The 14415-nt window shown below is 45.3% G+C and overlaps 1 protein-coding gene across 8 annotated transcripts in view; it reads left to right on the forward strand.

Moving 5' to 3' along the window:
- TENM3 (teneurin transmembrane protein 3) overlaps positions 1 to 14415 on the forward strand; it is a 469013-nt gene that overhangs the window by 340945 nt on the left and 113653 nt on the right. For all 8 annotated transcript variants that reach the window (XM_056855868.1, XM_056855869.1, XM_056855871.1 and 5 more), the window contains 2 exons: positions 7178 to 7378; positions 12334 to 12519. In XM_056855868.1, coding sequence (XP_056711846.1) covers positions 7178 to 7378; positions 12334 to 12519 — 387 coding nt within the window. The remainder of the gene's footprint in view (positions 1 to 7177; positions 7379 to 12333; positions 12520 to 14415) is intronic.

Here is a 14415-nt window from a genome sequence, read left to right on the forward strand (position 1 = left end):
ATTAAGATGCCATCACATTTTCTTTGTACAGAAATATTTCTTTTATATTCATATCATTGGCTTTCTGAACCTTTCAAGGTAACTTGGTTTTGGGTTTCAAAAACATTTCTAGGACTGTCTTGCTTTTTTTTGGTTTAATTATTGGATGTGCAAATATGTTTAGTCTCTTGCTTTGGAAGCATGATATACTTTATTACTTCATTGGTTTTGAGATAAGTTAGAAAGGAAGAAAAAATACATTTTCATCAAAGACGGACTCCGGATTTATTACGTACTTATCACTGTACCACATGTATTGCAATCCTTACCAGCAACAACATTTCTAGAAAAGTCTTGCAGTTGAAAATGCTGATTCAAGTCTATCACAATGAAAAATAGTGTGTCATTTGTTACAGTGATGTATATATTTATGATATTCACTCTTCTGTACTGAAAAGTGCAGTTTGTTTGTGTTAGGTTTTTAGTACAATTTTCTGTTCTCAATCAAATAGATTTTATTGATCTGCACGTGCAAAGTAATACAATTACGTTTCTGGAATTAAATTTTCAGACCATTGATCCTATAAGTGTAATGTTTTATTGAGTGAAATTGCTAAATTAAATCTCATCACCTAAAGCACATTAAAGTGAATTAAGAAAGTCAGAGACTAGGTAACTCATTTGTTTCCTAAACAGGCTGAGTTGCCTACACAGATGTCAGAACACAACAGATCAGGGGCTTAAACTCCTCTTGAGAAAGTCACATTTATACAAATAGGCTTTGGCAACTTTAATTCATTTAATAGGGCTTGTCAGGGGTTAGGGTGCCTTTTGTTATAAAGTGGATTATTCATTACCCGAATTTGACGTTTGTTACCGAGTTTTATGGGCAGCACAGGTTTTTCATTATTCAAACATTATTTCTGCATATATTTTGACATTGCCAACAAAATCAAGCAATAGATCTCAAATTTCACTTTGAATGTAAGGCTTAAGGCACATAGGTTTTTCTGATTCTCCCTGTAAACACTTGCGATAGATTGGAATATATATAATTACAAATATTAGTGTTCATATATTTACAGCGCAAACGTTAAGGGGGGGCGAGTGGGAGCCGACTGACTCTCACGTCAGTGTATCTAGGAGATACGCCAGTGTAAGGGCCAGTTATGCCGGTGCAGGGCCCCAGCATTGCCGTACCACTCCTGGGCCCTGGTGCTGCTGCATGGCAGCTTTGCGCCAGCACAATTCAGGCCCAGTGCTCTGCACCAACATCATTGTGGGCGCATCCAAGGGTGTGGCTGGAGTTAGTCTGCTCTCTAATGCCTTTCAACCTAGGAACATCCCCTGACAGAGACGCAGAGTTGTGCCAAGAAAAATGGTGACGCAGGCCATAGGCAGCCATAGAGCGGGGGGGGGAGTGCCTCCCCACTGCCGTGGCCATGTCCTTGAGGCCCCAAGCAGCTCTAGATGCTGACTAAAGATGTGACTAATCACCTCCTTCCCCTGTGGTGTCCAAGCCCCCTCCCCAGTACCCAATCACAGCCACCCAGCTCTACAAAAACCCCAACTAGGACTCCCCAAGTCTCATAAGGTAGGGTGCGTGGCAAGGGATGCTGTCTGACAGCTCCCTGCCGTGTGGACTTAAGAGTGAGCACCGAGGCACCATGGTAGCAGGAAAAACACAGAGAGGGCACTTAGCACTCACAAGGACAACAAAGTCCTCACTCTGTGGCTGTCCACTCTCAGTTCTAAACCCAAACAGGTACCCCCATCTCCTTAGCCAGGACCCAAGGGGACAGCCGCACACTGACAGGTAAGCAGGGGACTGTTCCCCCCAACCTCCTTCCCCCTTCCCCCTTGTCTGTGACTGGGAGCCGCCTCAGCAACGCCACCTCCTGCACCAGAGCCAACAGGAGCGGCAGTAGCCCTAGACTCCCCGCCCCCACCATTGCCCCTGTGCACAAGGGGATTTGGTGTGTGGGGACTGGGCTAGGACAGCTGCCAGGAGAATGGGGCCCAAGGTTTCAGCTCTGCACTGGACTAGAAGTTCAGGCAGTTGCCGAGCTTCCCCTAGGACAGGGCACTATGCGGTGTGGGCAGAGCCAATGCAGAGTGGAATGGACAACCATACAATCCTTGAATTCATTCTGTTGCAGGAGCAAACTTCTGTAGAGAAGATGCCAACATGGCCCCATCATTTGCTGTTGGTTTGGACATGAGTGCTAGACGGATGAGGGTGTTTTGAGTACCATGAGCCTTTGCCAGTGATGCGACAGCGGTTGTGGCAGAGGCCCGCCCAGGAGCCACTGGTGACCCCTGAGTGACCTATCAGTGCCCACCAAGAAGCTGTTAGCCCCGTGTTGTGGATGCACATGTTTGTGTTTTGTCATTCCACAGGTGGAAATCCAACAGGGAGCACTCTGGCTCCAACTGCTGGCTCTCCTATATCACACTGTGCCCTGGCCGCAGAACAAGCCTGCCTTCTAAAGGCATCAAGTGTATGCATCCTTTTGTCTCTCTTGGCCCTCCACTCCATTTGGAAGCCATCCCAGGAGATTCACACCCATTTCCCCTGAGTTTACATGAAGGTGGATTTTGGTTCTCTTCATTCCTTTGTCCCTAAAGTTCTCCAATAAAGTGTCTTCATTCACCACAGCTGTGTCTTTGTGTGTATGTGTGTATGTCTGGGTGTAGTTTGAGGGTGGGTGGAGAAGTAGATTTGCGCCTCAGATGCTGTAATCTGCCCGCAGAGCATATGGTACTCATCCTGCTAGTAACCATCATACATCAGCTTGGACAGACTTAGGAGTCACACGCTCTCAGCCCTGAACTGTGTTCCCTCAGCCAACACCACATGGAGGGCCTGCAGGGTGTGGAGAGTACTCTTTGCAAAAATAGCTGGGTTCTCGGGTTCGGGGCCGCATCGTGGAGAGACTGGTCAGCTCAGAGCTAGGTTTTCCCAACAATTCCGAATGATTGAGAAGACACTTGAAACAGGCTCTATGGGTTCACGGAACATAGTTGGACCCTGTTTTTTTTTTTTTTTTTTTTTTGCACTGGAAAGCAATGTTTGCCAATTTTGGGAAGTTTAGTACTATGGAGGCCTGGAAGGTCTGAGTGGATACCAGAAACCTCAGCCTTATTTGGGTATGCTAATGAAAGAAAAGAGCAAGAGTTCAAGCTTAATAAGCCATTTGCAAAAAAATCCATTGTTGAGGCTATTGCGCACATCAGGCTTCTGGCTGGCCACACTGGGGAAAATGACCACCATTACAATAAACACTGATACAAATGATGTACCAGTTTCCAGGCACCTCCAGTTTATCCCAGGCCCCTCAAAGCTAGGATCACCTACCCTTCGTGAGGGGGTTCCCGGGATTGCCCCGTGGAGGGATCAGCCATCCTTACGGGCGTGCAGTTCCTTCCATGACCCAGTTCCTTAGCCCAAGTTTCTGAACACTAAAAAGAAATCTGCTTCTGCAGATGTCCTTTGCCAGCAAAAGCAAAACCACAAACTGATGAAGCAGCATATTTGCTGTTAATGGAATATGAGAATTACTAGCTCAAGTCACTGTCACCCTATCCGCTATTCTGGGGAACAAAACAAAAGTAAAAGGCAGAACACAAAACTCTGGAGGCAGCTTTGGAAAGCTCCTCCCTCTGCCTCCAGAGGTCCCATTGGCCATCCCCTGTTCATCTGGGTTGCCTGGCTCAGGGTGACATACGCCTGCAAAGCAGTGAATGGCTACGGGGTAGCGATGAGGGCAATGTGGGTGCAATCCACAGCGTCCACTAAATTGGGGGAGGCTGCGACTGCCGTGAACCCTGCCCGGATGGGTGCTAGCTCCTTCTCTTGTGTGGGAAAGCGCACATGGTCGTGTAGGTTGGCCAGGATGGCATCTAGGAAGCTGTGCAGGCAGCAGCTAACTGAGGACTAGGATCTTAGCCACAATCCCTTGGAAAGATCTGGTGGCGAGGAACCTGAGGGAGAGCATGACCTTCTGTAGGACAAGGGATGGCACAAGGGGTGGAAGCTTGGCCCTGGAGAGTTGGCCTGAGCTCCTCACACAGGTCATGGATGGCTGCCCTGTCCAGGTGGAAATGATCCAAGCAGGTGCTCTCTGACAGATGGACGGTGGTGATGCATGCCCAGTATCAGTGGTGCCTTCTTCACCATCGCAGTGCCTCCCAAACTTAGAGAGGTGGCAATAGGTGGATGCGTCAAAGCCTAGCTGAGGCTAGAGAGGCAGGAGGGGGGCACCATGGCAGGGCAGGATTGCCAAGACCTACAGAGTGTATTTTAATACAACCAAAGGGGCTTGGGGCCCTGTGGCCTAGCTACCTTTGTGCCCCACCCCCCTTTACCTACCCCCTGTGTCTGCAGATGGCTCCCCGCTCTGCACGGCCTCCTCCTGATGCCTGGTGTCCACCATGGAAATGGGGAGATAGGGTGGGGCCAGGGGTTCTTTGGCTTCCCACAGTGCCTCGCCCCACCTCCACATCCCTCCTTTTGTCGGTGGCATGGCTTTGCCAACATCTGGCAGTCACGATGACCACCACCAGCCTAATTGGATAGAGGCTGAGAAGGTGCTGATGTATAAGTTGGTGGTGGAGCATGCGAGCATAACCCTAGAAGCTGCAAGGACCAACTCTGCCTCCACACGCTGCTGTGCCTTCTGATGCCTGATGGTGAAGTGGGTTTCTGCCCCAGGACATGCCACCCAAATGGAGTTGTCCACCCTGAAGCGCTGACATGATTCTTTTGGCCCTACTTGGAAATGCGTGCATGCCCTCATGGGCCAGGGTGTCCCTTATGAGCAGGCAGTGACAGAGGGTCTGCCTGGATCTGAGACCATCATGCGGGTGTTGATACCACCCATGGTAGTGGGCAGCCACGGCATTGAGGTGTTGTGCGGTAAGTGTGAGGGATCCCACCACCCCCTCCACCCTGCTGAGGGCTGTCTCCTTGCCACCCCCACCCTTCCCACACCCCATCACTTGATGACTCCTGCCTTCCCCCCTGCAGGCGATGGGGATGCCATCACTGGACGAGTTACAGTGGCAGCCAAGGGGGGCACCAGGATGGCCAGTGCCCAAGGCTGCCAGCACCCAGACCAAGGGTTGCTGGCAGTGGTGGCTTTCCCATCTCCCCTGCCAGGGTGCTCGTCTGGGACCCTTGGGCCCAATGACACAGGCCACCGTCTCCTTGTGCTTATTCAGGAGGAGATGGAATTGAGCAAGGGGCAGGAAGACCATGGTGGTAAGGCTGCGGGGGGGGGCTACAGAGGTAAAGTGACTGTGAAGGCGGGTGGTGGCGCTGTAAAATAAGGTAGCAGGAGCACACATGGCTCTGTCCCCTGACCCCAGGATCCTTTTCCCTGACATCTGCAGCTGATGTCATGGACCATGGCCTGACCCCCATGATGCAAGCTGTGGCGGCCGGGTCAGTTGTCCTGCAGACACTGGGCATCACAGAGTTCCCGGGGCCAGCGGCTGCTTCTTCAGATTGCAGCAGAATGAGGAAGTGAAGATTGGGAACAGTGTGAGAGCCAGATGTGAACTGCATCCTCTGGAGCTGGGTGGCACAGCTGCTGGTGCCCCAGGCACTACTGGTGATCCCAGTTCCTTGTCTGGGACATGGGGGCCTTCGGCTGGATCAGCCCATCCCCCCACCTTCTCATCCATGTGGATAGTGATCAAGAGAAACTGGTTGAAGAGCTGCGAAGAGTGGCGGGAGGCCTTCTCCAGAGGTCAGCAGTGGATTGAAAGACTGGTAGCATCTGTGACAGCAGCTACCAGGCATCTGGAAGATCTGCTTTCTGTCAGGAGGGATGTAGTAGAGGAACAGGCGGGCATCAAGAGGCTGCTGGGAGACCTGTCAGAGGCTGCAGTGGCCCTTCTCCTACTTCTCTACCAGAAGGGGTGGCACGGGGGTTGGCCCAGGGGCACATAAGAACATAAGAAAAGGCCTGCTGGATCAGACCAAGGCCCATGAAGTCCAGCAGTCTGTTCACACAGTGGCCAACTAGGTGCCTCAGCAGTGTGGGCGTCCTGCTGGAAGGTGCAGCTCCCAATAAGCGAAAAGCACCTGTGAATGTACAGACTGCCCATGACATGTTCCTTTTCCAAGATGTGGGCACCCACTGGTATGGGGGCAGGTAGCCAGCTTGGGATCTTCATGGGGGGAATGCTGGGGCCCATGCCAACACTGGCAGGTGCTCAGGGACTTCTGGTGGGACTTGGAGCCACTGGAGGTGTGTGTGCCACTGGCAGCGAACCAGCATACCTGGCCATGCCCCTTTCCACCCCTGGGCTCTGACAGGTGCTTGTCTCGGGCCCTGTGCCAGGTGGCCCAATTGGATCTGGCTGCCCTGTCCATCATGGCCCCACCGCCTCGCCACAACACCTCCAAGGAACGGTTGCTGGGGATGCTGACGTGGTTGCAGCCACTGAAGACCAGTTACTGACGCTTATTTTTGGCCAGCCACCGCATGAACAAACCCTATAGGGTGCAGACTAGCAGCTCCACAGTTATGCTGTGGCCAGCCACCATGGCACAGGTGTGCCTCAGGATTGCTCTGCCCATTTAAATCATCTGTTAAAATTGCAAGATTTGCTAGAAGGGAGATGTTTCAGCATTTGTAACATTTATTTCCAAATGTTTTTGCTAAGGAATACTATAGGGAAAGGATAAGAAGAATTGAATGTGCATATGTGTGGCGTGGCATAAATCCATGTATTGGAAGGAAATATGTCTCTGAAGGGATCTTATTTTACACTAGATTTCTGATTTTGGTGTCTTTAGTAGATACTATGTTGCCTTTATTTTTAAATAAATCAGCGCCATTATTTGAAGCTTTTAATTTTTCAAAAATTATAGCAAACTGAAATAATTATGTTTTAGTGAACCTTACTGTGTACAATTGCAGCCAGGTCTTTTTCTTGACCTGGAGATTAGAACAGGTATGCTGTGTTATTTTGATATTGATTTGCTGTCCGTTGTTAACCTGTGGTTAAGGGAAAAGGTCTAAAGTTAAGGTTCAAGGCTTCTGCTTCCTAACCTCTGCCCTTCCAGGGCCTAAGTATCACAGAACGTTTGTGCCGCTTTACATGTGTACAACATGAATAGGATACCTTCTAAGTAATTGGTGGTAGTGTTGAAGCTCATGGACACTAAATTGTCTTCTTATTTCAGCGGATTGTTTAGACCCAGCCTGTTCAAATCATGGGGTGTGTATCCATGGAGAATGCCACTGTAATCCAGGATGGGGTGGTAACAACTGTGAAATACTAAAGACTATGTGTCCGGATCAGTGTTCTGGCCATGGTACTTACCTTCAAGAAAGTGGCACCTGCAATTGTGACCCTAATTGGACTGGTCCTGACTGCTCAAATGGTAAGGGTGTTTAAAATAATTCTTTTTTTATTTTCAGTGTGAATGTAGGACAGGGATCCCCAGCCTTTTTGAGGCTGTGGGCATCTTTGGAATTTTAAGAGTGGGTGGTGAGCGCCCTGCCAAAACGGCTGCCTCTGGAGGCAGAGCCAAATGGAACACCTCCTTCTTACACCTGGGAAGAAGGAAATCCTGAAGGGGTAATGAAACTACATACAGACTAAGGAAAGCCCAGCTGCTTACCAGTCCTCCTCAGCCTCCAGTGGAAAATCCTTTCATTTGAAAGGAGCCAGCGTGGTATAGTGGTTAAGAGTGGTGGTTTGGAGCAGTGGACTCTGATCTGGAGAACTGGGTTTGATTCCCCATTCCTCCACATGGGCAATGGAGGCTAATCTGGTGAACTGGGTTGGTTTCCCCACACCTACACATGAAGCCAGCTGGGTAACCTTGGGCTAGTCACACTCTCTTAGCCTCATCTATCTCTCAGTGTATCTGTTGTGGGGAGGGGAAGGGAAGGTGATTGTAAGCCGGTTTGATTCTTCCTTAAGTGATAGAGAAAGTCAGCATATAAAAGCCAACTCTCTTCTTCTTCTTCTTCTTCTTCTTCTTCTTCTTCTTCTTCTTCTTTCTCTTTCTCTTCTTCGGAATCCTATAACAAGCCATGCCTTATAAGGGCCCCACTGACTTTCTGAAAAGCTCAGCTGGTGCCAAGGACAGTACTGGTGGATGCCATGGCACCCATGGTGGGCACCATGTTGGGGAACTTTGGTGTAGGGCAGTTGTGAGTATTTTGCAAATATATTGCCTGCAGGTACTGGTACATTCAAACTATATTACTGTAATGTGCTGTACCATGGGGCTGCCTTTGAAAACAGTCTGGCAACTTTAAATTATACAAAAGACAGCAACCAGGCTATTGTGAAGAAACAGTTAACAGGGATTGTATCATCCCAATGCTGGAAAATCTGCACTGACTGTCCATCTGGTTCCAAACGGCTTGGAACCAGGGTACCTGAAGGACTTCTCCTCCCATGCTATCCAGCCTACCTGTTAAGCTCTGCCTCTCAAGCCCTGCTGCCTGTAGAGGGTGGAGACGAGAGATGGCATTTTCTGTGGTGGCAACTCATCTCTAGAAGGCCCTCTCTCTTAAGGATTGCCTGGCTCTGCATTTCTTTCAAGTACCAGGCCAAAACACGTATTTTTACCCAGGCTTTTAGTTAGAATTCTCTCTCTCCGACTGTTTTATCGGCTGCTTCTGGTCTGGGGTCCATTTTATGGATTGTTTTTGTGCTGTTTTATGTCCCTGGTTTCATTTTAATGGCTTATTGTTTTATGTTGATAATTTATTTTAATTGCAAGCCGCCTCGAGCTGGACTCTGGAGAGGCAGCATAGGAATCTCCTAAATAAATACTAAGGCCTGCATGTAAATATAATTAAAGAAATACTCCGTTGTAATTGGAGTCCAGTAACACCTTAAAGATGATCAGTATTTAATGTTTTACTTTGCTGCTACTGGCTAACATGGCTACCCACTTGGAATTAGCACACTGTTGTAGATGGCACTGCATAGACGAAATAGATGACAAGGTTAGTGCACAGGGTGCTATCAACACTAGTGAAAGGGGAAGGAAGCCTAGTTCACATCATCCATGTATGACTGTGCTTTTACTGTTCCCTGAGGAACAGATGAATTGATGAGCAATGGCATTTTTCCATTGTGTAGTATCACATTACAACAGTGCTTCCTTGGGGAGGCAAACTCTAGTCTGAGGGCTGTCTTATTATTAGATCATCTTTGTTGGGCAGCACATATAGAGCGAGCGGCATCCATCATACAACCTAATTCAAGTTCTCACCATACTTTAGCTACAGAAAGTACCGAGAAGGAGACCAAAGGTGTCTGTCTAAATAAATCTCTGTGTTTTCAGTCAAAATATTTTGTCTCACTTGGATGGTGAATGCAGATGAAATTGCCTTCTTAACTTGTTAGTGCTGCTTGCATTATAAAGGAATTTCTGTTCTGTTAACTTGGTTCTTTCAGCTTCTGAGAATCATTATGTTGTTATCACTGAAGACATAGATGTCTTGATTACCTGATAACACCTAGATTATAACATCTTGTCACAGGTGTTGCAGGTCTTCTTCTTTTTACTGTAACAGACTAATAGGCAGCAACTCTGGAGTGAGTAAAAAGCAGTAGCTGTCACACATGAGAACTTAACCCATACAATATCTTGATACACATGACTGTAGAAGAAAAGAGACTTAACACATAATACATCTGTAGTTCTTGCATTCTTACTGGTCCTTTTGTATGCTTGCTGTCAAAATTGCAAACTTATTTTTCCATTATGAAAAGCAAACACAGTTTTTTGAAAAAGCAAATGTTTTCCTTTATTGTAATAGTTTTGGATATTTTTCATTAATGAAAGGTAGTTCTCATTAAATAAAAGGTTGATGATCCCAGTTGCAAACTAATAAATTAATTCTCTGTATTCAGGGAACGAATGGATAAAAATAAAGTGTCATATTTCAAATGACCTATAGATGCTGAATCAATGAACAGATCTTTCTAATTAAAAAATGTGAAATTGCTAAAAATGAAAAGAATGAATCGTTTGTTCCATCGGAAGGTTTATGGGTTTAAAAGCAACTGAGCTTTCCTCTATCTTCATCAGCATTGTGTCCATTAATTAGCCCTCCAATTCCACTTCAGTTAAATTAACTAATTAATGTGTTGATTACAAAGGCTGACACACCTTGCTTAAAGCAAGTGTGCTAAAAGCTGATAAACACCTTCATTTTAATGAAAAATTGATTCAACGGAGGAGAAAAGTTGGCGCTTTGAAATAAACCTGTTTCTTCCACAGCTGGAACGGATGTTCTGAAGTTAATCAAGCCATCGCAGCTCTTGAAATAAAAAAGTCTAATTCAAAATAGATAACATCATGTGGGAAAAGTCATCCAGCTCTGTTGGTCATTGCCAGTTATAAGTGTCCTAATTCATTGAGAGTATATTTAATGTTCTACAGCAGCCTGGTCGAGCCCCACAAGTGGGTTGTTAAGCCTCTGAAAGTGGGTCACAAGCTAGCCCTCCCCAATGGCAGCCCTTCCCCTTTCCACTGTTCTCTTTCGTATTTTGGAAACCAAGATCTGACCCTGGAAACAGTATCTTCCAGGTCATACACTGGTTGGTATTTTTTCTTCACTTCATCAAGGAATAAGAGGGTCGCTACGTACAGACAGGCAATGGCAAACAACCTCTGAACGCCTCTTGCCTTGAAAACCCTACAGGGTCTCCATAAGTTGGCTGTGACTTGATAGCAACTTTGATGGCAATGTTGATTAAGTAAAATGGATGGTAATAGAGTGAGTTTCTTAGAATCTTAGGAGGGAGTAGAGCGAGTAATGGAGAGTGGTCAAAGCCTGGAATTTAAGTCGGAATTCTGCTTGCTTGGGATTCATAGTGGGGGCAGCTGTGCCCTTTGTGCGATGTTTGTTGGTTTTGCAAAAACATCTGATTAGCCATTATAGATAATGGACTGCTGAACTAGATGGGTTCCAAAGTCCTAGTTTGCCTAGGGTTCCAAAAAGCCTTGGGCCAGCCTTGAATAGGTCACCATACTGAAAAGGTTAGAAATCACTGTTGTACAAGTTGAGAGTCAGAGGAATGCAGTTGTTGGTCCACTATTAACAGATTACCAATGAGACTGAAATATCTCTTCTTTGATGGAAATCTGTTTCTGGTGGCTTAGGTGTTGAGGAAAGCCACCAGAAACAGATTTCCATCAAAGAACAATATTTAAAGAAAAGTTGTTGGCCCATTTTAGTCTTTTCACTGCCCATCAGAAATAATATTTTATCTTTGCTTTTTAGGATTATTGTTCTGTTTGACAAGGTAACTTGAAATTACATAATATTGTCATGAACCAACGTTATGTTTTCCTCCTGATATATTTTTTTTGCCGTCAAGTCACAGCTGACTTGTGGTGACCCTGTAGGGTTTTCAAGGCAAGAGCTGTTAAGAGGTGGTTTGCCATTGCCTGCCTCTGTGTCACACCCCTGGTATTTCCTGGAGGACTTCCATCCAAATACTTGCCAGGGTCGAAGCTGAGAGTATGTGACTAGCCCAAGGTCCCCCAGCAAGTCTCCATGGCAGAGTGGGGATTCGAACCTGGGTTTCCCAGATCCTAGTTCAACACTTCAACCACTACACCACGCTGACTCTTTACACCATGCTGGCTGTCTTGATATTGGCTTTACAGAAAACTATGCTCTCAAAAACCTGAGGAATTATAAATGTATACTGTAATATTCTAAAGTATTGACTTGGTATTACTTTTGAGAATTAGGTGTATGGTATGGCATGGAAAGCTATTTTTTCTACATAGTGGTGCTTTCATCCAGTGGCAAATTGCAAATGGGATCAGGAATGGAGGGCTCTTACTTCCTCCATCTCTGTAGCATCCTTTTTTTTTTTTTTTTTTTTTTGAAGTTTCTATTCCACAATGAGGGTTACCAGGCAATGGCTGGTAACCACCAGGAGTTTGGGAGGGAGGATACATGGGGGCACACAGCATTGAATGAGCCATTACATCACTTCCAGGGAAACTGGAAACCATAGAGTTTCCAGTTATTCCTAGAGCTACATGATGTCACTTGCAGGTTTTCCTCTGAAGTGACAACATGCCCCACTCTGCCAGCCTTTAAAAAGAATTCTCCCACCACCGTCATAGGAGGCCTGGCAACCCTATCCACAGTGGTCTTTGTTAATAGTGTGGTCTAGTTGGAGCAGAATATGCTAAGCTTAAACTGGTTTTAGGAATTCAGTTCCTTAATCTAATTTTCCAAGATTCTGCCTTTTTCTTTCTATAGTTTTAAGTTCAGCTGTTTTCCTCTTCTCTTTCTCTTCATTTGCCTACCTGTCCTTAATTCCACTTTTTTATTTATAATGCAGAAATCTGTTCTGTTGACTGTGGCGCACATGGTGTATGCATGGGTGGAACTTGTCGGTGTGAAGAAGGCTGGACTGGCCCATCCTGCAATCAAAGAGCATGCCACCCTCGGTGTGCTGAACATGGAACTTGTAAAGATGGGAAGTGTGAATGCAACCAAGGATGGAATGGCGAACACTGCACCATTGGTAGGCGGGCAGCACTTAAGATCCTTCTTGAAATCTAAGAAGTCCGAGATACAGTTCTTGTCTGAATCAGAAATTTAGTGCTTTGAAGGCCGCGTCTTCAAGCGGAATATTTTTACTTGTCAGTCTGCATGAAGGAACTGATATTTTGTTTTCCTTTGTTAGCAGGCATGATGTTTTTATTTCAATATTGACAAGTTGAGGAATGTGCTGATTTTCAGCACTTATATTCATAGTTTATTACAAGCAACAGCAGAAAAACTATACTTTATAGTGAAAGGCTCCCTTTGTTTTCTTTCTACGCTTCCTATCGTGTGGATATCATCTTTGTTTATATGCATGACATGAAAGATAATTCACTTCCTTAGGATTTTGTTAAATGTATCTCATAAAATGCTGGTCTGTGATCAGATAAACCCACTTACCATGCAGTTCTAAGCAGAGTTTCGCCCATCTAAGCCTGTTTATTTCAAGGGACTTAGAAGGGTGTAACTCTGCTTTGGACTGCAGTTTTACTTGGCTCTGTGAGCCATCATTAATCATTGCAAAGATTAAAAATGTAGAGAGAATTGTGTGATTCTTTGTGTGCATTTCCATACTTTCTTCCTCTGAAACAATTTCTAAGGCAAAATGAATGTAGAAGATCGTGAGCATCAGCTTGCCACATAATAATTATTCAGCAGATATCTTTCTTATCGGCCTCACTGACCTTGGTCATACTACAAGTGTTATAGTTATACATGGATGAACTGTTCTTCAGCAATTTTTGCAATGTATTATGCACAAACTGATTTCTTTCTTAACATTGCTGAAGTAGATCTCTGGTTTTCCATGTGTATTTCCAAAGTGCATATATCTGCCATCTGTTGAATGAAATTAAGATTGTAGCTTTAAATTTTATGCTTTTAATTTATATGTTACATATTTTTATACTGTAATTAATTGTTGTTGGAAGCTGCTCTGAGCCGAGCCTGGCGTGGCTGGGGGAGGGGGAGGTATAAGTTGAATAAAATGTGAAATTTTAACAGATGAAGAATTTCTGCTAAAGGCACATGAATTGATCTGGTTGAGGTTCCTGTAATTTACTGGGGGTCTTGTCCCAAAGTTTTGTTGGTCTCAATCCACAATCCCTAGTGCGAGGCAAAAACAAATATGAATTCTGGAAAAAAAAGGTCAAAAAAAGGGTGTACAAGTTTGTTATAGACTGCATGATTTTGTAATCCCAATTATGCAATTTTAGATTTCCTCCATAGACATTCAGACTTTCTAATTTAATATGGGGAATGCATGCGCCAGAAATATGTATTAAAGGCAACAACACGGGGGAACGGCTGGTAGAAACAATGGATAGAATCATTGTCAGCAGGGGCAGAAGGCAGTGGAAAGATAAAACTGACAGAGTGTAATGGCCTTATAGAATTCAGCAAAAGTCTGAAAGCGATCTTTATTTATTTTATTTTATTATTAAAATATTTATATCTTGCCTTTCCGTGTGGCTCAAGGCGGCATAAGAGGGAGGGCATTGTTTGTGTCCCTCTGTAGGCATGATCACAGTTCAAAAAAAGGGAGTGGGGAAATAATATATTCTACAGTGTAAATGGAAAAATACATGTACCAATAATTTGGGTGGCAACTCTTACTTACTGCACAGCAATGATACCTGACAAAAGCAAAATATAAGGTGTAAGACTGAAGTCTGTCTGGACTCAACATGTTTCTGTCTTTTTAATAGCGTTTAACCAGTTAATTCCCCAGCTGTTAGTGTTTCATTTTCAATTTTTCACTGAGGGGCTTTCTAACCCCATAGCAACCTTAGTGCTTCATAGAGGTGTGTTGTCTAGCATGTGTACATTTTTCTCTGAACAAAGCAGGACTTTGTGATCATTAATGATCTCACTT

This window comes from Euleptes europaea, chromosome 9, assembly GCF_029931775.1.
Source record: "Euleptes europaea isolate rEulEur1 chromosome 9, rEulEur1.hap1, whole genome shotgun sequence".
NCBI classification, from domain to species: domain Eukaryota; kingdom Metazoa; phylum Chordata; class Lepidosauria; order Squamata; family Sphaerodactylidae; genus Euleptes; species Euleptes europaea.